At 41.7% G+C, this 23,047-nt stretch overlaps 1 protein-coding gene across 3 annotated transcripts in view; it reads left to right on the top strand.

Moving 5' to 3' along the window:
* Positions 1–23,047, top strand: part of myo18ab (myosin XVIIIA b) — a 107,091-nt gene that overhangs the window by 42,349 nt on the left and 41,695 nt on the right. For all 3 annotated transcript variants that reach the window (XM_065960523.1, XM_065960521.1, XM_065960522.1), the window contains 15 exons: positions 421–563; positions 705–805; positions 1,133–1,196; positions 1,875–2,019; positions 4,732–4,902; positions 5,218–5,308; positions 6,954–7,146; positions 8,545–8,631; positions 11,689–11,830; positions 12,134–12,293; positions 12,524–12,710; positions 12,832–13,039; positions 13,243–13,352; positions 16,264–16,329; positions 21,145–21,273. In XM_065960523.1, the coding sequence (XP_065816595.1) occupies positions 421–563; positions 705–805; positions 1,133–1,196; positions 1,875–2,019; positions 4,732–4,902; positions 5,218–5,308; positions 6,954–7,146; positions 8,545–8,631; positions 11,689–11,830; positions 12,134–12,293; positions 12,524–12,710; positions 12,832–13,039; positions 13,243–13,352; positions 16,264–16,329; positions 21,145–21,273 (1,997 nt within the window). The remainder of the gene's footprint in view (positions 1–420; positions 564–704; positions 806–1,132; positions 1,197–1,874; positions 2,020–4,731; positions 4,903–5,217; positions 5,309–6,953; positions 7,147–8,544; positions 8,632–11,688; positions 11,831–12,133; positions 12,294–12,523; positions 12,711–12,831; positions 13,040–13,242; positions 13,353–16,263; positions 16,330–21,144; positions 21,274–23,047) is intronic.

Below are 23,047 nucleotides of genomic sequence, written 5' to 3'. Positions count from 1 at the left end.
TTATTAATGTACCACGTTCTTGGAGGGTTATTCCATTCATTTTGAACCTGGGCCCTATTTCCTCAAAACAAAATCAGCCAATACACCGCTTTCTACAAAGCTACCAGACTCCATTGATAAAAACAGTGGGAGCAAGATGTTTTTGAAACTGGTGTTGGCTTGGTGATTTCCATTTTCACCCACATCTGTAGCAGCTTCTTCAGTGAGCTTTGTGCTCTAATGTCATGAGCAGTTCTGTGTAATCTGTCATTTGTTGCACATTTGAGTGCATCATATAGTTTTGTCTCTCTTGTGCTGCGACTCTTTAAGTCCTCTGTAGCATGAAAAATGTAAATAATCTTGGATTGTGGGCTTTAACACTAATCCTCCAGAACAAACAACGAGACACTGTTTTTTTTTTTTCCTTTTTCAATGACCCAGCTGAGAAGTGGCAGGCCGTCTACACCATCCTGGAAGCTTTTGGAAACAGCTCCACGTCCATGAACTCCAACGCCAGCCGCTTCTCCCACGTGGTGTCCCTCGACTTTGACCAGGCGGGGCAGGTGGCGTCCGCCTCCATCCAGGTAAAACACAGCATCAGTGTTTTATTCAACAGCTTGAATAAAAAACCCTGATTAAACAGTTCTACAGATGAATGTTTTGACTTTTATAGTCAAATAAGATTCACATCAGGTGTCTCTGGCTCGTTTTCTCCTCCTGCTCAGACGATGCTGCTGGAGAAGCTGAGGGTGAGCAGACGACCTGAGGCCGAGTCCACTTTCAACGTTTTTTACTACATGATGGCCGGAGCCGACAGCAGCCTCAGGTGACTCCTGCGTCACTTTTTAATGCCTTTAATTCAACTACATACAGACATTCAACTTCCAGCCTTCCATTACGGAGAAATCTCAGAGCTTTCTGGCTGTATCTGACTAACATGACTGCCATGGTCTCTGTGTTGTTCTCTGAAGTGTGGATGCAGAGTCTGTCTGTCTTGTAAAACTAAGCCCGCTTCCTGATCATGTAAAACCATGCATGTGTTGTATTACGACGATATATAGACTTCAAGTTGTAACCATGCTCTGGCCCGGTTAGTCCTAGTTCACAGTTCCTTACGTTTCTCTCTTTTCCTTCTTCTCCTCCTCTCTGACAGGACCGAGCTGCACTTCAACCACCTGGCTGAGAACAGCGCTTTTGGGATCCTCCCCCAGTCGAAGGTAATCACAGCAGAGATTTCATTTTGAATGTATCTATTTGAAATGTTTCGTTTGACACTTTAGGAGTCACTGCATGACAGACTCAGCATTTCAGAGGCAGATAGTAATACAGAACAGGACAGGAAGGACGTTTGACTCAGAGCCAATAAACCAGCTGACAGAGAGGATATAACCTGACAGGTCAAAGTCATGCTGCGCTCACAGAGAAGTGTACAGACAGGGAAAGATGAGACCTTCTGATGACACCGCAGAAACAAAATGTCAGACAGGACAGCATGACAGTGAAATGTTGTGCTCCTGTCTTATTTACACAAAACAACTGAAAGAACTTCAAATATGAAGGGCAATGGTTTCTTTCTTTCTTTACCCATGGCGGTACTTTCTGCTCTCCTTCACTAGAATGATATATCCATGTGAACGTTTGTGTTCCACAGATAATGAGCTTTATTAAAAATATAAATGAGGAGTGTAAAAAGTAACACTGGTGAATTTACTGGGAACATTTGATTCCCGTTGCATCCATTATCACTATTATGTGACGGACAAATTACAGGAAAGAAACTCTGAGTCAGCAGACAGATAAGATTGATATGCTGTATTAATTTATAAAATAATTATTCATAAGTAGTGCTTCCTACTGTTGGATCAGTGAAGTCTTAACCGCTCTCCCTCTTCCAGCCGGAGGACAAACAGCGTTCCTCTCAACAGTTCACTAAGCTGCAGGCGGCCATGAAGGTGCTCGGCATCTCTGCAGAGGAGCAGAAGGCTCTGTGGCTCATCCTGGGGGCCGTTTACCACCTGGGGGCCGCAGGGGCCACTAAAGGTAGGACCACAGAGTCATTATTTAGATCGTTTCCTGATGACAACATGACGCCAAAACTCGTGTGTGTGTGTGTGTGTGTGTGTGTGTGTGTGTGTGTGTGTGTGTGTGTGTGTGTGTGTGTGTGTGTGTGTGTGTGTGTGTGTGTGTGTTGTCGAAACACTGAGTGGAGTTTGTCATTTTTAGAAAACTGATACCCAGGACTAACCTGTGTTGACGTCAGAATGAGAGGGAGATTAACTTCAGATCTTCAGATATGCATGCATCTGGGCTCCGGTTGGCCTAGCGATCATTGGGGTTGGACTCTGACCCGCAGCTCCTTCCCTGCATGTCATTTAGGGGCGAAGTTTCTTCTTACTATTTGTTTTTGTCACCCTACCTCTCCGTCTCTGGACTCTCAGCTTAGTCATTTTATTCTGCATATCGCTCCTCTCTCCTTCTTACCATGTACGAATGCCTCATTACTCCAACATCAATGGACCCTCTCAGATTACCATAGAATTTAACAGGATTAAATCCTGTAGTATCACAAAGTGCCACTAGGTGTCAGGCTGCGCACACTGTTGGTAGGCACAATGCTGACCGCAACAACAAGAAAAAGGGGAACAGATTTCCTCTAAAAGATGCTGCAATGCTTTAACCTGACATCAAGAGGCTCACTAAGATTACAAATGTTAATCTCTGGATTTAGTTTGAAAAGATAATCAAATTCATCTGATTTCTGCAAATTCATTGTCATCACAGTCTGCAGAATTTTGTTCCCACTCAGATACAAAAGCATCAGTGAGGTACAATCTCTCACTCCACATATGCTCTTGTTTTAAAGCCTTTTATCATATCACAGTAGTCATCTAAATATTAGCTCATTGTTACCATTAAAGGTCCAAACATTGTTACTTTCTATGATTTTTAGTAGAGTTTCTTTTATGTCACATATTTTTTCTGCAGAATATGCAAATTATGAAAAATGACCATTGCATTTTTGACTTATTTATTTTCACTAAATAAATGCTTGTGATGCAGATTTTGTAAAATGAATGAGTTTTTATGTTAAATAATTGTGATCATTCAATCAAAATAATATTTTTTTGTCATAATCGAGCGGCCCTCATGTCAAGAAAAAAGTACAGATTTTTCTGCCATGACATCAAATGAATCAATCTGTCAAACTGTGTACCAAAACTTTTTCAGATTGTCCAAATTCTCCAGCTTGAACTGAGCTTCAACTGTACTTACCTGTGAGCTATTTTCTCCAGATGATTCTTCCACTCCAGTATCAGAATGGACAGTGGACTCAGCACCTCTGTGTATTTCATGTCTTGCAGGAAAATACAAGTTCCAAATTGTAGTTCAAGCACAGTCTGGTCAACATGAAAACAGCAATCTTTCAGTTTTAAAGGAACAACATTGTTAGATTTTAAAAGTCTGCACTTGCAGGAGGTTTTGTTCCTTTTTTTTTGTCTCTGGTGAAACCCTGCAGGAGTTTATTTAACCCTTTCCTCCCTTAAAAAACAGGCTGCTGGACAATACTCCTCAGCATGCTGCTGGGCTGCATGTCCCTGTTGTTTAATGTTTATGTTTCCTGATGGATCTAATGAACTGTTCTCTCTAACCTCTTGTGTTTACTTGCATGTTTGCATGCTGCGCCTATCAAACGCAGACGGAGATGAAGGTAATGGAAACACAAGTTGTTTGACTGTTTTTCACCTTCTAAAACTTTCCCTTCAGAGCTTTTCTTGTTTGCGTTTTCTCACTTAATGCCTTTATCGTTCCTCCCAGGTGTTTGGTCATTAGCATTTTTATTGTTTCTCCTCCTCCTCCTCCTCCCATCTTCATCCTGTTTTCCTCGTGTTGATTTGTCCCTGTTCCCCGTCTCACCCGATTCTGTTCCCTGAGATGAAAATCACAGGGATCACACCTTCACTGTTCCTTTTATAGCGCTCTCTCTGATTTCTCCCAATGTCGGCCATGTTCAGCTCCTGAGCTGCCACCACACAGCTACACACAACAACAACAACAACAACAACAACACACTGTGTAAAGCAAAGTGTTCACTTTCACTCCTCTTGTTCGAGTTGTGACTTTCCACCACAGAACTTTTATTTCCCTGAAGTTTCGGTTTTGGCAGCAGCCTCTTGTTGGTTTTCTGGCTCTCTGCGTCTGAGCTCTGCTATTGGCTCGCTCGCACTCAGACTTTGAATTGCATCCAGACTAAATGAAGACACACTCAGATTCATGCAAACACTAACTGAGAGGAGGGGTGTGATCACCAGTGATTGGCAATCTTAATCTTCTCTGTTTCTGTTGGATTTTGGTTTTCAAATTCTGAATGTTTATTGTCTTCAATTAATTGTTTCGTAAAGTTCTGTTCTGTTCTTCAGAGTATGAATCTTGACACCTTAGCTGTCAGTTATCACACAACTCCTACAGCCATTTTACACAAAATACCTTCAACTACATTTAGCTACACAGAGAAAATATCTTCTGAAAACCAGAGCTGCCATGCTGAATGACCCAGCTATAGTTCATGCTGTAATGTTACTTTTTTAAAACTCAGGGTAGCTACAACCTTTTCTCCTGAATCTCTTTTGCCTCCCTCATCTTTTCATCTTTTCATCTTCTTCAACATGCCACCTTCATAATCTTGTTACATCAGTCTTTGTGTTTAAAGCGTTGTGTTTTTTCATCAGATTTGTATTTTTTTTGGTTTTTCAGCGGGTCGTCGTCAGTTTGCGCGTCATGAATGGGCTCAGAAGGCGGCTTACCTGCTGGGCTGCACCTTAGAGGAGCTCTCGTCCTCCATCTTTAAACACAAGGCCAAAGGACTGCAGCACTCCACCTCCTTCAGAGGAGGGTCAGACGAGGCCGGACAAGGGGACGGCACAGGTAATAACTGCAGGGGTGTTAAATCATCTCTCGTGCAAACTGCCTTTCATCCCCTGAAACAGGAAGAGGTTTCTTTAAAACAGGGAAGCCCTCGCTTTTAAAGATCCAGTCTAATGTCCTTAACACACTGAGATTGTAACCAAAAATGTAGAAGACGCTTATTAAAAGTTTTTTTGTTTTAGAGAAACTTTGGTCATTACCCAAAAAGAATAAATTATTATTTTTTGTCATCCCTCAGTGGTATTTTTGAGGTTTGTTTCCATACTGGCTTAAATTTTTGCTGATTTTCTGCATCTTGTCCTCGTCATCTCACAGGCTCTAAGGTCACAGCTCTGGAGTGTTTGGAGGCCATGGCATCTGGACTCTACTCGGAGCTCTTCACTCTCGTCATCTCCCTCATCAACAGGTCAGACCTGAATTATTCTAATAGTTTAAAGAAGTTGCTAAATTACTTTAAAGGTCACATATTCTCCTCCTTTTCAACCAGTGTAAATAATTCTGTGAAGTTTCTTGCTCTAAATCCACTCTGATCCTGTATTTGATCATGCCTATAAACCCCTCTATTTCAGCCCTGATCAGAGCAGGCTGTTTCTGTGTCTGTACCTTTAAATGTAAATGAGCTGTGTCTGACCACGCCCCCTCTCTGGAAAGCCTTTGATGTCCGGGCTTTCTCTCAGCATGCCCAATTTTCAACAGGCAGACTCAGAGGGCAGAACAAACACCTGGCTGTGAGAGTGTCACCCACCTGGGGGAGGGGCTACTGCCCTTTGTGATGTCATGAAGGGAAAATCTCCAAACAGCCTGTTTGAGCACACATTTTCTAAAAAGTGGAGCAGGCAAAAAGCACAGATGATGGACTTTTCTTACTTGGAGGGTTTGTAGACAGGCTAGGGACATATTAGTTCAATTCTGGATTTACACATAAGTCAATTGTTCAGCTCGTTTAAAGTATGAACACTTAAGCTAAAACTTCCTGCAGCTCACACACTTTTCACTGTTCAACCTCTTATCCCTTCAATAATTTCCTCAGATTTTTTAATTAATTATTATTATTTTTTTTTCATATTTTTTCTACCAGTAATTCTCCTTCAGCTGCCGTGGCTCCTATTCAAACTACATTTCTGCAACAAAACAAATGAAATCAGAAGTTCTTAACGTGTATAGATTCTCCTTTAGGGACAATCCTAAAAGGAAACTCAGCCTGGAGGAGTCCATTGTGTTGTGTAGTAATTGAACATTAATAAGGCTTTTGTGTAGTACACATTGTGTTTGATTTTTCACACAGTCCACAGCTCACCATTGTTTTTTTTCCCGTAGAAGCTTTTATTCAATTAGTCTTGGCAGTGCTGCTCAGATGACTGTGAAATCAATTGTTTTATTTGTCTGCCGTTCATCTCTTATTGAACAGATTTGTTTTTGTGCCTTTGTTTCAGGATGCTCCACTGCAGCTTTCTTGTTTTTCTTGCACACACACGTTGTTACTCACAGTTAGCAAGATTTTAGTTGCATTTTCATGTTGGTGGACTTTTAACAGTGTTTTCTCAAAATGCAAGATTCTTCTACAATAATCAGAACCTTCAGTCATTTGTGGTGTAGCTTCTACCTGGCAATGAAAGGGAGGAAGAAAGGGAGGAAGGGAGAAAGAAGGAAGGAAGGTAGAAAGGAAGGATGGAAGAAAATTATGGGAGGATAGAAGCAAGGAAGGAAGGATTGAAGGTAAGGAAGGAAGGAAACTAAGAAAGAAAGAAAGCAATGATGGAAGGAAAAGATGGAAGTAAGGATTGAATGAAAGGAAGGAAGCAAGTAAGAAAAGGAAGAAAGAACTGGGAAATAAAGGCATAATGAGAAAGATAAAGGAAGAAAGTCAAGGGGGAGAAAGAGAAGGAGAAAAGGAAACAAGCAAACATAAATAGTTCACATTCTGTTTCTCATATCAAACAATGAGCTCAGGAAATGTCTGTCCTTTTATCCGAGTAAACGATCAGATTATGAGTCCAGCTACATTAAAACCTCCGCCACTGACTCTTCCTCGTGTGTTTGTCTCCCGTCAGAGCTCTGAAGTCCAGTCAACACTCGCTCTGCTCCTTGCTCATCGTGGACACGCCGGGTTTCCAGAACCCTCGTCTGGCTCAGCAGCAGCGAGGAGCCACGTTCGAGGAGCTCTGTCACAACTACACCCAGGAGAGGCTGCAGACGCTGTTCCAGGAACGCACCTTCGTCAAAGAGCTCGACAGATACAAGGAGGTGCTGAAGGCCCGCACAACACGACATACATAAGAAGTTTACTTCATCAGTTTATTTTTCTTGCTTTTCAGGGGAATATTCATGCTGGTAGTTTTGGTTTTAGATTTCTGTTTCACCAGCAATACAATGAAGATCAATGGAAGTTAGATGGTGCGCACAGTGTTGAAAACTTAGTTGTTAAAGGTGGAGTCAGTAGCATTGTTCGCTGCAGCTTGGAAACCCAACAGTCAAACTAGGCCCCTCCTCCTTAGTTCACCGCCACCAGAAGCGCACACTCACTGCAGGGCGTGGTGTGTACCTACACTGCAAGACCAACTCTGCAGCCGCAACAGTCAACACAAGGTTCACCCTCATTTTAAGAACAAGCTTTATCCGAGTGGCATTTCCCCTCACTATGATTACATTTTCTCTTCTTTGCCGCTACGCCCAAGTCCGTCACATTCACCTGTTTGAATTGCGTCCAATCTCTGAATTGTATCCACTCCTAAACTCACCAATGCATATTGTGATATACATTGATTTTGGATAATGACCATGTTCTACTCTGAATTCACTACGGTCACAACAGCTGTTCTTTATTGTTAAGAATAGCAGAGGCATAAGAAACTTTAAACACTTCAATTTAGGTCCTCAGAGATTCTATAAATACATTGAAATAGTTTAATCTTAGAGCTATGGCTATGGTGTTTGCAGACATATTGATTCTGTAACATCTGCATCGATACATGTAAAGAGTTGCCTTGTAAAGAGTGCATGAGGATATATTGCCTTATCGATATTTTGAGCACAGCCCTACCCGGGTACAGGGTCTCTGAAGACACAGTCCCCAACGAACATGTATGGAGGCCCAGAAGTGAAGATTGAGCAGCACGATATTTGTCAGGAAAAAGCTACTGACTCTGCCTTTAAAGTGTAGTTTAAAGGAATTTTGATCCAACACTTTTAACACTTCTTATTAAACCCAGTAAGCATACATGTTGCTCTGTATGTTTGGTGAAGGCTGACAGAAATCTAAAACACCGGGGAAAATGAATTAAAACCCGATTTAGCATCGATAGAAAACCCTGAAGTCAACTGAGAAGTCATGTTTTATACAAGCTCATGGATAGCATATGCACTGAAAATCTCTAATGTATATTCACCTCTTTATAAACTGATCATGCAAAAATCAATCCTTCTTTCTGACAGTTGATTACAGCACTTAAAGATGATTTAACTCGATAATAATGATGAGTAATTTCACATTCTAGAAACATGATGCTAACTAAAAAACACTTTAAAACAACCCAATCTGCTGGCTGATTTGATACTCAAAGTGAACATCTCTCATTGTGATATCATGATGCTCTAATGATTCTCTTTAGGTTACTAACCTCAGCCTTTATCCCTCCTGTGTAGGAAAACATAGAGCTTGCTTTAGATGACATAGAGTCCAGTACATCTCTGTCTGTAGCAGCTATTGACCAAGCCTCCACACAAGCTCTGGTAAGAAAACTCCACACTCTGTCTCTGTTATTCAGATGTGCATGTGTTGTCTTTGTGTTTTAGCTCCCACCTGAATGACCGATGTGTGACATCTTAAGGCTGTGTTGGCCTGTTCAGATCCACATCATTCAGCTGCTAAATACGTACTTTTTGTACACAAACAATGTCATTACGGTATCATGCGGCAAGAACAGTGATGTTTTTTCTTTATTTTCTTGTTTAATTTTCATCCTGATTAATGTTTCCTCATGAATGGTGAATGGTGAATGGACTTGAGATTTTCTAGTCTTCTGACTACTCAAAACGCCTTTACACCTGTGTCATTTCATCAGGAGCAGGATTATGGAATCCAAAATTAGAAATGATTAAGATAAAGTGTGCTTTGTAAAGTCCTGTTATATAGTTAATTTAGCTCCTTGGTTTTTCAAAGTGGGGTTCCCGACCCTGATCCCCAGGGGGCACTAGGGGGTTGCAGAAGGTTGGGGCGGCAGTAGCTCAGTCTGTAGGGACTTGGGTCCCGGTGCGGACCAAGTATGGATGTTGATCTGGTAGCTGGAGAGGTGCCAGATCACCTCCTGAGCACTGCCGAGGTGCCCTTGAGCAAGGCACCAAACCCCCTCCCCACCATCAGCTCAGGAGCGCCCACTGTGGGCCGCTCCGTCACTCTGGCTTCTCTCCCTTAATGCATGTCCATAGGATCCTGTTTGTGTGCATGTGTGTATATATAATTCAGCCTGTGTGTGTGTTGCATGACTGCAGAGTGTAAAAACTGACATTTCCCCTTGCGGGGATCAATAAAGTAAATCTTTACTAGTTAACTAGGAGGGAAGGGGGGTAAAACAAATTTAAGAAAAAAATGTCAACTCATTGAATTTTCAGATATTACCAATCACTGCATATTTAAATCTATGTGTTCTTTTTCTGCTGGTGCTGGTCTCTTAATTTAAAAAAATACACTCACCAAAAGTCACATAGTACAGTATGTAATGTATGAACAACAACAGAGAAAATTTGGGGAAAAAAATGGCTACTGTTACTATTACTGATTATCGGTTAGACGGACATTAAGAAAGAAGAAAGACACTAATACAAACAAGGAAACATCATTTTTTTAAGTTTAATTCTTGGGACTTTTTGCCTTTTATTAAGAGAGGACAGCTGAAGAGAGACAGGACATGTTGGGAGGAGAGAGCTTGGAGGGATGACATGCAGCGAAAGTCTGACAAAAAAGAAAAAAAAGAAATAGGGCAGTGGATAGAGTCAGAAACCAGAGAGAGAGAGAGAGAGTGGGGAATGACATGTGGGAAAAGTGTAAAAAAAAATGTTTAAGGTTTATGTTGGTGGTTTTATTGCCATTATTTTAGAAAAATATTCAAACAACAAAGGGTGCAGGGTCATACATAATGTAAGGCCATGTTTATATTATTATTATTATTATTATTATTATTATTATCATCATCACCAAAATGTCAACTGGAAAGAATTTAAATATTTGTGTATTATTATGAAGTTCACTGCAGTCCAGTTCAAATACACCAAACATTTATACAATAACCCTCTAACAAGCTTGTGTGTCAAACTATTAAGTCACTGTTCAGTCTCCAGGTGTTCAACTCATGTCATGTCTTTAAATTCACTTTTGGAACGACACTAAATGAGTGAATGATCATCTTCACGCTCTGCCAGCTCTCTGGGCTCCGTCCTGTTCGTTTGGCTCAGCAGGATTTTGGCTCATTTTTTTCTCCAATTTGCTCCGTTCCCTTTTGGAATTTGTCCCACATCAGACATTTTTATTGGCATCAAGTTTGTCCTCTTGTCGGCAGTAAGATTGTCATTCTCTCTTCTTGTTGGATGATATACTTAAAAAGCCAGTTCAAGTAAGAACATGGCTTTTTTTTTAGAACATCTACAACTTTGAGTGACATTTACATTTTTTATAAATTCAATCAACATATCTCCCTTCATTCTTAACTATATAGAAATATGATATAAAGCAGAAGATGAATTCTAATGTGTGAAATTTTGGAGTCAGCAGCACAGCTCAGCATCTCTCCTGTGATTTGAAAGGCTCTTTGGTTTTAACCTCCTTTTAACGATTGAAAGCATCTCATGAAAGAGGTGCATCTCCTCATTAAGAGATTCTGCTCTCTGCCAAACAAGCACGCACACATTTCACAGTCCCATTGGATGCCTCTGAATAGACTCATTAAAGAAGAGAAAGGCAGAGATTCACACTTTAGGATCCGAGCCATTTTTTTTTTTTTGAATCAGAGTTTAAAAGGTATGTGTGATCTCAAGGCTCACTGACAAATCACGTCAAAGCTTCTGAAGCTTTTGACTCAAAGTGTTGTTGTTTCTGAAGGTCTTCTTTTTTAAATGTAAGTAAACATTTCAGACCTTCACATTGTTCAGCAACACATTCAGGATGTCAAAGTTAAAGTGTTATCTAGCTGTGTTTGATCAAAAAGACAGAAATGAGAACTATTAGAAAAGGTTCTTAAAACTGAATCCCATTTGATTTATTAAAGTGTCGTCTTTGAAAAGTAAAGCAGTTTCTACACAAGTTAGATTCCTTCATGAATAAAATAAAGCAGGATACACTTTGGATTCTAGGAACTCTTTCTTTGCTATATCTCATTTTTTAAAAGCTTTTAAACTAGTCAAAGTCAGTCTGACACTCAACCTAAAATATATGGATTATTTAAGTCGAGAGCAGCAAAAGAGGAATAAAATCGGACATAAAAAAAGAGAAGGCAGGTTTTCTACTTTTTGTCCGTTTTTCTTTTAGTATTGACTAAAAACGAATCTGGGTGTAAAAACATGAACTAAATATTTCTTAAAACTCCAGAAGACATTTGAATTGTGTAAGTTTTTTGTCCTCCCACACTTGCCAACCTCCTTCTGTTTTATATTTGTTTCTTATTCATCTGCAAAGTACCTGCATGTTGTCTCATGATGAATGAATAAAGCTTTATGTACAAGTCTAAAGAAAAATAATCTTGAAGAAGAGTGATGGAGTATTTTTCTCATGGTTGCATTTGTTCCTTTGCGCCTCAGGTTCGTACTCTGGCGCGGACGGATGAGGCGCGGGGTCTTCTCTGGCTGATGGAGGAGGAGGCGGTTCAGCCTGGAGGTTCAGAGGAGACGATGCTGGAGAGACTCTTTAGCTACTACGGCTCTGCACAGGGAGACAACAAAGGTGAGAGAGATCAGCTTTGAAGATTGACTGATCTGAACTTTTAACTGTGACCATGAGTGTTTCATCCATCAATGACTACTTGAACCATAGACGGTATAAAACATGGACGTAGGCTCAGTGACATCGCCGGTCACATTCTGAAAATAGTGAAAAGATGGATCACTCTGGAAGTTAGTTTCCCAACGATGAATGATTTCAGATTGTGGTGTGATTCCAAAGTTTTAGAAAGAAAAGGAACATATTCTCTCTGCTGAAATAGGAATAGGACTGATCGTCCTCCTTACATTTGTGTTTGCGTTTCAGGAGCCAATCTGCTGCTGCGAGGAGAGAAGCCCCTCCTCTTCCTGCTGGGTCACAGCCATGGGACGGACTGGGTGGAGTACAACACTCAGGGCTGGCTGAGCCACGCCAAGAACAACCCTGCAGCCCAGAACGCTGCCATGCTGCTGCAGGACTCCCAGAAGTACGCAGAGCTGAAATGTTCTGTTTTTCTGAACATTATTTACAAAGTTTAGCTGTGAAATCCACGACAATTGAAAATAATTCCAATTTTTTTTTAAAAATGTATCACAAGAGTGACCAAAGAAAACACCATGAGCTGCAGGCCAGCATGTGTCTGATTAGCTCCTTGTATTTTATTAAATCAATCACTGCACACTGGTAATCAATCATATTAACCCTGTCCATCTACAGGAAGAACATCAGCGGTCTGTTCATGGGCCGGGCCAGCGGCGCCACGGTGCTCTCAGGCTCCATCGCCGGGCTGGAGGGAAGCTCCCAGCTCGCCCTGAGACGAGCCACCAGCATGAGGAAGACCTTCACCACAGGCGTCGCTGCAGTGAAGAAGAGGAGTCTGTGTATACAGGTCAAACTACAAGTGGTGAGTGGAGGAGACTTTTTTTTCTTCCTAGAAATCAACACCAGTCAGCTTTAGAGTACGTCTAGAAGGACCAAGGAGTTGAAGCAGACATCTGATCGTTCTCCTCTCTCTCGGTGTTCAGGACGCTCTGATCGACATGGTGCGTCGCTCCAGGGTTCACTTCGTCCACTGTCTGCTGCCCAAAGCTGAGGCGGTGGGTGGAGGAGGTGAGCCCCGCGTGACCCATGGAGAAAGCTCCGACTCAGGCCTCATGACTCTGGACGTGGGTCTCCTAAGAGCTCAGCTCAGAGGGTCCAAACTGCTGGACGCTCTGCGGATCTACCGACAAGGTGAGGAAGAACTGAAGGTGTTTGATCTCAACTTTAATGTCTGAACAGAAGTTAAGGTCGGATCGTGATGTCTCTTTGCTTCTAAATTTGTTAAAGTCTGTTTTTTTTGTTTTTGTCTTTGCTGTCAAAGATTACAGTTGACTATGTTGGCTCTGTAGACGCTCCTCTGACTTTTGTGTTTTTGTCTCCCTCCTTCCTTTCAGGATACCCCGACCACATGGTGTTCTCTGAGTTCAGGAGGAGGTTTGACGTCCTGGCTCCACATCTGACCAAGAAACATGGACGTCACTACATCGTGACGGACGAGAAGAGGGTGAGTGTTGTGCAGGGTTAGAGGCAAAGATAACCGTACCGAATAAACACCCAAAAATATGTAAAATCTAGCATCACAATTTCCAGAAGTATTTGTCAGTTCACCTGAAGACACTTTCTGACAATCATGGTTTCCACAAAGGGCACACAAGACATTTAATAGATTCACTGGCCGTGCAGAGGACTAAGATATTCTCCAGGAGTGGATATAATAATTATTAGTAATACAGCCCTCCCTGAGTGACCTTTAGATTGTATTAATTTGTTCATAACCCTGTGATTAATGAAATCTCATATATGACGTTCTTCTACTAGTATCACAATCAGGAAAGAGCTGCATGGAATCATAACAGACCAGTTAAAGACGAAAACACATACTTAATGAAGGTCTTTAAAAATGTATTTCACAATGCATCACGCTTGATTGCAGCTGTTAATTGATTAACTAGCCAGCAGAATCACATTACATTACACATGCTTCATCGCTAATGTATAGGAGATGGTGGATGTTCTGTCTTTATTTCTCCTAAAGGTCGTCAGATTTTGACATATCAGACATCATATAAAAATCTAACTGATGTTTAGATCGCTTGATTCAGGTACCTTCATCAGCAGCTGTCTTAACTTCTCAACCCAGCTATGTATGCTGCTGTCACAGTCAGCAGGCAGCAGCAGATGCTACAATGCCACCACAGTTACGGCGGCTACCGCAAGATGGCGGCGCCCACAATCAGCCGTTGGATTCCTTGATACTCCGTCAGTAACATAAATCAGTGTTACAGTACAGATGTGTAAGAAGCCGTTGTTTACACTGGTTTGAGAGCTTTGTTTCATACTGGAGAGTATGAGTCAGGGTATCGTTGTATCTGCTGTATGGATATCGATGATTCTATCTCTTGTAAACCCTCGTGATTTCAAAGAGGACTACTCTAAATCACTGAGTGCTCCTGAGTTATTCTCTCTGCCAAAAATCAGTAGGATGTTGATCTTTAGAGTCTAGATATTTCTCTCTTTGCCCTCCACTTACTAATCTCTCGGTGTGAACAGAATCCTTTTACTCCTCCTCGCTCCTGTCCTCTTCCTCTTCCGAGCGCTCTTGTGTGTAATTAATTATGATTGTGCAGGCTGGCAGCATACGGCTACTGTACTGATTAATTACTGGCGGTAAGAAGAGCTCTCTCTCTCTCTCTCTCTCTCTCTCTCTCTCTCTCTCCTCCCGTTCCCTCGTCTCTTCCCACCCTTTTTTTTTTCTTTTTCTTGTCTCATTATCTTTCCATTCCTTTTGTATAGGAGGCCGTACAGTTAAGGAACATCCCCGAGCATATGATTAATGTCTCCTCTACATGCGGCTCGGCCGGTGTACAGCAGCTCTGCACATAGGCGTGATTAGCTTTTATGAGGGGAGGAGGAAAAAACATTTCTACATGAAGGTCTCCTGCAGCTCATGAGCCAAACTTTCAGTCAAGGAATGTTTTTTTCCCTGATATTTATGAATCTAAAAAGTTACTTTTTTTATGTTAGAATATAAAACTAACATTAAATGAACAGACACTGTCCAAAGAGTTGATCTAACTGGAAAAAACAGAAAGTAGTTTTGGTACCCAGATCTCTCGGGGGGGGGGGGAACAGAAAGGTGGAAGGATGCGGTTTGAGACGGAGAAATGTGAATAATAATTAAGTATAAGGATGAGGAAGAGGAGGATATCTGTTTGCTGTGCCCGTCTGAGTTTTTTTTTTTTTTTGCGTCTGGCAGCCTAGTTCTGTCAGTTCCTCTTAGTGCGGTGTGATTTAGCTGTGATGTCAGCAGACAGATAGTGTACCTGTCAGGAGCTTTTTAAGAGCGGCCAGGCAAACAAACAGAGAGGACATAGAACACATCACACAGAATCAGGTTCCTCTTCCATCAGGTCTCACTCCTATTAGTTCCACCTAAGAGATTCTGAGCTTTAATTCTTTGAAAAAAAGTATTTTTACTCTGTTTTCTAACATCTGAGAAGTCTAAGGTATCTGTTAATAGGACCAAAATCATGAGTCATAGAAAGTTTTTCCTCAGATAAATCTGGGACTAACAAGAGACTGAAGAAATGAGAAAAGAGAGAAGCAAGCAGCAGAGTTCAAAACACTTCTGTTCCGGAGTGAAGATGACAATCTGCACACCATGGTGTGAAGACTCTCGTGTGTAGATACATTTCTAATTTATTTTAGTTTTAATTCATTGGTTGCCAGCAAGAAGAAGCCCTGGAGAAATCATCACACACTTAAACAGGGGCATCATGTGAACTAAAAGTCTGGGGGGGACTAAGTAAGTTAGAGTGGGGTCAAGGGGTTATTCTCGGAAAAAATGGGAAGATTTATGCTATTTTCTGTAATCATTTTATAATCAAAGGCAAAATGGGTGTTATTTCTGGATCAGTCTGAAAGTATGAGGAACCATCAGGTTAGTCATGCAATATGAGTCCCATCCTAAGTGCTATCAGATCTCTTCCATACATGATACATTATTTATCATTACTACATATATATTAGAGTGTCCCCCTGTAAAGAGCTAAAAACACATCACAATGTTTAAGAAAAATAATCAAGTTTGTTAATCTTCTGTTGTCAAACCTGGAAAGACCTCTGAGCCCTGATCTGCAGACACACTGCAGTGTGCAGTTTGTCTTCAAAAGGTCGACTCGACAGAATAGATGAAACTTGACAGAAAAAGACCTGAGATGCGTTTCTGTCCGTCTACAGTAGTTCTGTCCTCTGATGTCCCCCGAGGCGGATCAGAGAGAGCTGGGTGTGTGTGTTTTTGTGTTAGCCGGTGCTGAGAGGGGTATGCTGCTTGTTGCTGCGAACAGAAACCAGGAACAGACGGTGATGGTTTCTGTTAAATCTGTCCGCTGACGTCTTTGTTGTGATGTTTGCAGGCGGTGGAGGAGCTGCTGGAGTCGCTGGAGCTGGAGAAGAGCAGTCACTACATGGGGCTGAGCCGGGTGAGTCGAGTCACACGTGCACATTTTAACATCTCTATATACATGCAAGCACTGCAACCATTAGGGATGTTCCTAGCAACCAATCACTCTCCACTAAAGGGACATTTAAATTTAAACCAGCCGACAAGTCTAAAGGTAAGAAAACGCTCAGAAAACCGTCACAATTGAACACAATTTATTTGACCTGGCTAAAATCATATTATATGTTTTCTATCTTAACATTGCACAAAATGTACGGCAATTAGTGTTTGGTAGATTATTTATTTATTATAACTATGCTTCTTTCCAATAAGCCTGTTTAATTCCCTTTTTAAATGGGGTCACATTTGTAAGGATTGTGGGATTGTGGGATGAGCAGCAGAGCTGAGTATGTGGGTTGCGCCCATGAAAAACTTGCCAAATCTTTTCTGCCAATGCCAAACAGCTTTTTCTGATGTTGAACCAACAACATCCAGGTAGTAGAGCTAAAACCCCGCCTAGTGGCAGGTGGCTGCGTTACATCTTTGACACAACATTTAACCAGCATTGTGGGCCTATGTAAACAAAAGAAATATTATGTATAATACCTCACTTCTATCTACCGTCTCCTCAGTCATTATTAGCGCTGCTAGCTAGCTAGTTAGTGTTGCGGCCTTTGTCTTCACCTTCTTCTTCTGATGCTGCTTATTCTTCTTCGTCTTCCCTCCATTTTGTAGCGGGTAGCAACCAACGTAAAAATATGAACCAATCATTTACACGGCATTACCATATACCTATTTTTAGACAGTTAACGCCAACACCGGGATATTGCGACAGCCTAAATTTGAATCCTACATCTGAGAAAGGACTTGTTTGTATTAGTGTACCTATTATTTTGAAGTTCGACATCTTTCCATGTTTCTGTACTTCTGCACCTTTCTGTATGATGCTTTTTGCTGCCACTGCCAACTCCTCTCCAAAACTAGTTCATGCATTAATAGCTGTGTGTACTGAGATGTATTTATTTTCTGCAAAACTGTAAACTATATTCACATTTCCCAAAACAGAACACATTTCTAATCTTAAACCTCATCTGTAGAAATGTTCTAAAATAGTTTTTGGTCTCCTTAAATTTTCTAAGAACTATTCTCTGTGATCACCTATTCTTTTACAACTTACCCTCTCTTGGCCTGAGCATCCACAATGTGACTTTGCCCAGTGCCATGTCACTCCCTCAAAGACCCCCAAGAAGTATCCCCTCCCCCTGTATTCCAGAAAACATAATTTTCATAATTCTTTTGACATTTTCACTTTGAGGCAGTGTCCAGTTCATCTCAGGAAACCATGAAGACCCTCATAAACACTCCATACTTCACATCACATCACGCTTAAGCTTGTCTCTCCGCCTGGGCAGCGTGTCGAGTCCAGACGTTTCTGACAGCCGTGTCGTTTGTGTCACCGTCAAGGAGAGACCTGCCTTTAAGTCCTGACGTCCTTTCACACACTGACACTCTCAATTAAACGGATAATTAGAAACGTTTTCCATTCTCCTCGCCTACCTCTCTGCCAAAGTCGCTGCTGTTTTGTTCCTCACATTCTCGTTTTCACCTTCATTAGTCCTGCCGTGTGTTGTTTTTAATCTCTCTCTCTTTATGTAGAGGAGGAGCTGATCCTCGTGGCTCTCTGTATCTGTGACCCTAACCGAGTCAGACGCTGCCAGACTCCGACTCTTTGAGATAAAAAAAAACAGCTAATCAGAAGGAAAAAGACAGCTGATGGTTTTGTTAATTAGATCTGTGAATGTCTGTGGAATAAAGAACAGTCAGGGCCTTGAGCTGTCAATTAGAGAGGTTTCCTTGGCAGATATTGCAGAGAGTTTAACCTTGCCTTCGTGTTACTTTTCCCGAGTTCATATAAAGTTTCAATCAGAACTTTTGCTTCTTCTTTTACTGGCAGGAGAGAGAGAGAGAGAGAGAGAGAGAGAGAGAGAGAGAGAGAGAGAGAGAGAGAGAGAGAGAGAGAGAGAGAGAGAGAGAGAGAGAGAGAGAGAGAGAGAGAGAGAGAGAGAGAGAGAGAGAGAGAGAGAGAGAGAGGAGAGAGAGAGAGAGAGAGAGAGAGAGAGAGAGAGATCCAACCGACCCACAGAGGACGGCAAAGTGCCACCAGCCCACACAGCGGGCCACTTACTCCTCTAATTACACTGTCTACCTCCTGCAGTGTGGGAATCGGTCTGAATTATGAATAAATGAGCTCCTTTACAGTGGAAAATAGCATATACTCTACATTACCTGTGCATCAGTCACATCTGCTCACAATAGCAGTCATATTTAAGGTGGGCGTACCTGCAAAGGGATGCTAGGCATTCAAACCTACTTACTAATTCTGTCTTTACTTTATAATATTGGTTTATTTTTATTTTTTTTAAAAGCAAAAAAGGAGAGAAGGTAAAATAGATCAAATAAAATGAGGTAAAAATAAGATAAATAATATTTACAGTAATACATTCTAATGGCTACAATACTAAATAAAAAAGCATAAGAAGCAGATGAAGCAACAGAGTCCGCTTTATATCAATGCTATGTGTAGTGTAAAAGAATCGCAATGTCAACAAAATAACAGAGAACAACATACTGGAGAACAGAAAACATAATGCAGCAGTTTAATAACTCCACTCTCAGGATATAAACGTCACTCCCTCTCCTGTTGGCATGAGGTGAATTCTCTGTATAATATCCTGCTGTGTTCTCACATCAGCTCACTCAGACTTGCTGCGCAAAAAATACTAGGAGGCTGGCAGGAGAAACTCCAGGTGCAGTCCGAGTGAAAAATTATGCTGTTGCCTTCACACATACAGCTGCTCCTGGAAGTATCAGGAGTCTTTTCAGGAATTTTCAGGAAAGTGTGAAAGCCCTAATAGTGACAAAAACTGCAGCAAATCCATTTTAACACAAATTGTGCTAAATGACATCATCAGTGTGGGGGTATTTTGCCTTCACAGAAGGAAATGGAGGCTTGTGCTCTATATTTATATAGTTTAAGACCAAGTTGCAACACCAAGAATGCTCAATGCCCAGCTTCAAACACCAGCAGTTTAACCTATCCTGCTTTTTGCAAGTTACACTCACAATGCAGTACATCTTACTTTGGTTAAAGGATTAATTATCATTCAAATTAAAGTGTCACTAATGACACATAAGGCAGGGACTGTGCAGGTGGCTGTGTCTTCTCCACCTCTCTGCCAAACTGCCCTGAGCTTCTCTGCCAGCTCGTCTGTGGCTCTCTGCCTGAATCATTAAAGCTGGCCCTCCCTGACAAACAGCTCTCCACGGATCTCAGCAGCTCATGTTAGCCAGATGTGTTATCTCCTCCCAGGCTGCTTCGACATCATCGGCCCTCAGCAGCTTCTCCCAGTGGAGGACGATTTATTTCAGGGGCTGAGTCCATTTAGAGAGAGAGGAAAAAAAGGGGAAAAAAAGAATGTGAAACAAAAATTGGTAACATTTTGAATCCAGTGTCCTTGGGCACGACACTGAACCCTAAATTGCTCTCGCTGGCATCGCTGGCAGCATGTGAATGTGTCTGGATGGGAATAGTTTCCTGTGCATAAGTGTATGAATGTGTGAGTGATTGGGGGATGTGACATGTAGTGTAAAAAGACCCTGTCTGGACAGAAGACAAGGAAGGACTTTATAAGTATAGTTCTTTTACCGTTTAACAATCTTTAAAATCATTTTGTTCTGGACAAAAATCCAGAGACCTTCAGTTAGCATCAATTTTTTATCATGCCCAGTTTTTAAAAATTGCAGCGTTTGGATCAGTCCTTTCCTATGAAGGACAAAGCGTTCACTCAAACGCCGCTTAATGAATCTACTTCCACTAAGAGCTGCCAGCTAATTCAGGCTGAGGAACAGAGCAATGTCTCCTCTCAGACACAAATTATCCAGAAGGAGTAAGCGACATTATGATGTGGGCTTTTAAAGGGGTCAGTGTCAGCCTGTCTCAATGCTTTATAGTCCAATTGAAAATGTGCGCTCATTGGCATTCAGGAAGAAGCACTACTGATGGCCCATCATCAGAAAAGGATATGAAAGAAAGAGAAATCTGTATGGGCGAGAAAAAAAGTAATCAGGACCAATACAATCAATGACAGTTTATTTTCATGGGAAGGAGCTACAACAAGTGTTGTATTCATTTCATGCAATCGTTTTCTAACACTAATATGTGTCCCTATTCTGCCTAAAAATCCCCTTTTAATGAAAAAAAGTCCATCCTCTCTGTCTTTTTTGTTGCCTGCTCCACGTTTCAGAAAATGCGTGCTTAAACAGGCCGGTTGGAGAAATTCCCTTTGTGACATCACAAAGGGCAGTAACCCCTCCCCCAGGTGGGTGACACTCCCACAGCTAGGTGTTTGTTCTGCCCTCTGAGTCTGCCTTCTCTAGTAAACAACAGGGTATGGTGCAAGAAAGCCCGAGCCACCCAAGCCCTTCCAGAGAGGGGGCGTGGTCAGACACAGCTCATTTGCATTAAAGGTACAGACACAGAAACAGCCTGTTCTGAGCAGGGCTGAAATAGAGGGGTTTATAGACATGATCAAATACAGGATCAGAGAGGATCTTTGGCGAGAAACTTCACAGACATGTTTTAGTGACCTCTGAGACTTATTTTAACTTTTTGAAAATGACAATACTTTTTGTACACATTTCAGTAAAAAATGGACAAATAACCAAACTGGCAGGCCGCTGGATGATCTCTGGCTGGGAGTGGAAATTTGTGGTGGCTTTATCTGTACATGGCCACGTGTCTCTTCCTTAAAGAAAAGTATAGTGTAAGTCACTAACTTCTTCTCTCCTGCTGCAGGTGTTCTTCAGAGCTGGGACTCTCTCCAGGCTGGAGGGAGCAGCGGGACGTTCAGACCAGGAGGAACATCTCTCTGTTCCAGGCCGCCTGCAGAGGATACCTGGCCCGACAGGCTTCAAGAAGAGGAAGGTGAGCCTGTCACGCACACGGGAAGGGTTCACTTATCTCATTCATCCTGAGTTAATGTGTTTTCTAAAGACCATCAGGGTATTTCAGCTTTATTGGCCGCTTCACAGAGAGATGAAAGCAGATCAGACCCCGAGAGAAACATTTACACTGAAGCCAAATTTGGTTTTTGGATGATTCACCCGAGTCGCCCTTGTTGAGGATTTTGTCTTTGCTGTATTTTACTCTCCGTGTGTGTGCGTGTGCTGTGTTGTTGTTGGGAAATACAATGCCTCTATTTGTGTCTGACTCTTGAAGATGCCTGCAGGGATCCGTTGACTTTCTCTGTGGGTTCCTTTGCAGAAGTTTTGAAGTTGCTTGTGGAAGTTTTCTAATTTGAACACACACTTCATTTGCTGCACAGTTTTAAAGTGTGTGTTAGTGTGCGTTTGTGAAGAGATTAAACTTTTGGATCCTCGTACGCCTTTCATTAGCATTTCACTTTTTTTTTTTTTCCTTCCCTCACCGAACTCCATCCTGCCAACTAAGATTACTTTTCAAGGACATTTAGGTTTCACTTGTCCGCTTCCTCTGAAAGACTCAGTTTGAGCCTCATCTCTCGGGGTAAAAAGTAATCTCATCTAATTGATGCAGTTTGGAATTAGGTCCATTTTGTTGTGGCCGTCATTAGCAACCAGTCGCTAATGAGCGTTTTGTTGGATTCTTTTGGAGTCTTAGATTCGGACCAGAGAGCAGGAAAACACTCACACTTGATGTATTTTAATGCACCTCTGCAGGTCTTGGCCTGGTTTTTCAATGAGTTTTCAGGTCCTGCATTACTTGTTATGTTTTTGTTTTTTTGAGGGGGGGGTGTGCACATAGAAAGAGTGAGAGTGGAGAAATGTTGGAAGGGGAGATCTCTTGTATTTGTCACAAATGGTGATGAAGGATTACAAACAGAGGGAATCTGTATCCATAACAAAAAATTATCCAATATTGGTTGCCTTGGAATCTGAATTTAAACAAGTGTCACTATTGTTAGATTTTTAATTGAATCATGTCAAAGTTTTAAATCCTGGTATCGTGACAATCTTTGCACAGAGTATACAATAAACTCAGAGAGACCTTAAACAATAGGAGAAGAAAGAAAATACTTTGAACTCATCAGAAACTGGGTTTTATTTCATGAAGATTGAACAGAGTTTGCACTTTTACTATAACAGACATGTTAGCTAAATAAGAAGGGAACAGTCTCTGCATCTTTATTCATGAAACTCTGTTTCTCTCACGGTATGACTAAAAAGTTGGAAGCCTGACAGGTAGATGTTGGTTTGTTCTGTTAAGGTGTGTTATTTAAATATTCTGTAAGCAGTCTGTCTTTAAACTAATAGTTCAGAATCTACCAAAACATCTGCAAAAGACTTCTTGACTTCTGCAACATCTGGATTTTTCTCCCGAAACTAGTTCTTTGCTCTAACTCTGTTTTTATTGACACAACACAAAATCAATCCGTTTGTTCCTCCATGAAGTCTGCTTCCTGCTCAGGGGAGCATCCCCTCATGTCCTCCCAACTCCTCCCCCACCTGCCTCCCTGCCCGGGTAAGGGGGGGTGAATCGGTGTTCAAAGAACTCTGTAGAACAAGTGAGAAGGAGTAGGAGGAGGAGAGAGGAAGAATCCGAGAGAGTGCGGCTCACAGAGGAGGAGAAGACAAACAGAAGAGATCCGCTGAAGGCTTTGAAGCCGAGCAGTCTGTCTCTGTCTCTTTGACATTCAGGGGGAACAGCGCACAGAGAGAGG

This window comes from Labrus bergylta, chromosome 11, assembly GCF_963930695.1.
Source record: "Labrus bergylta chromosome 11, fLabBer1.1, whole genome shotgun sequence".
Taxonomy (NCBI): domain Eukaryota; kingdom Metazoa; phylum Chordata; class Actinopteri; order Labriformes; family Labridae; genus Labrus; species Labrus bergylta.
Note: the sequence above shows the minus strand (reverse complement) of the source record. Positions and strands in the feature narration are given on the sequence as shown.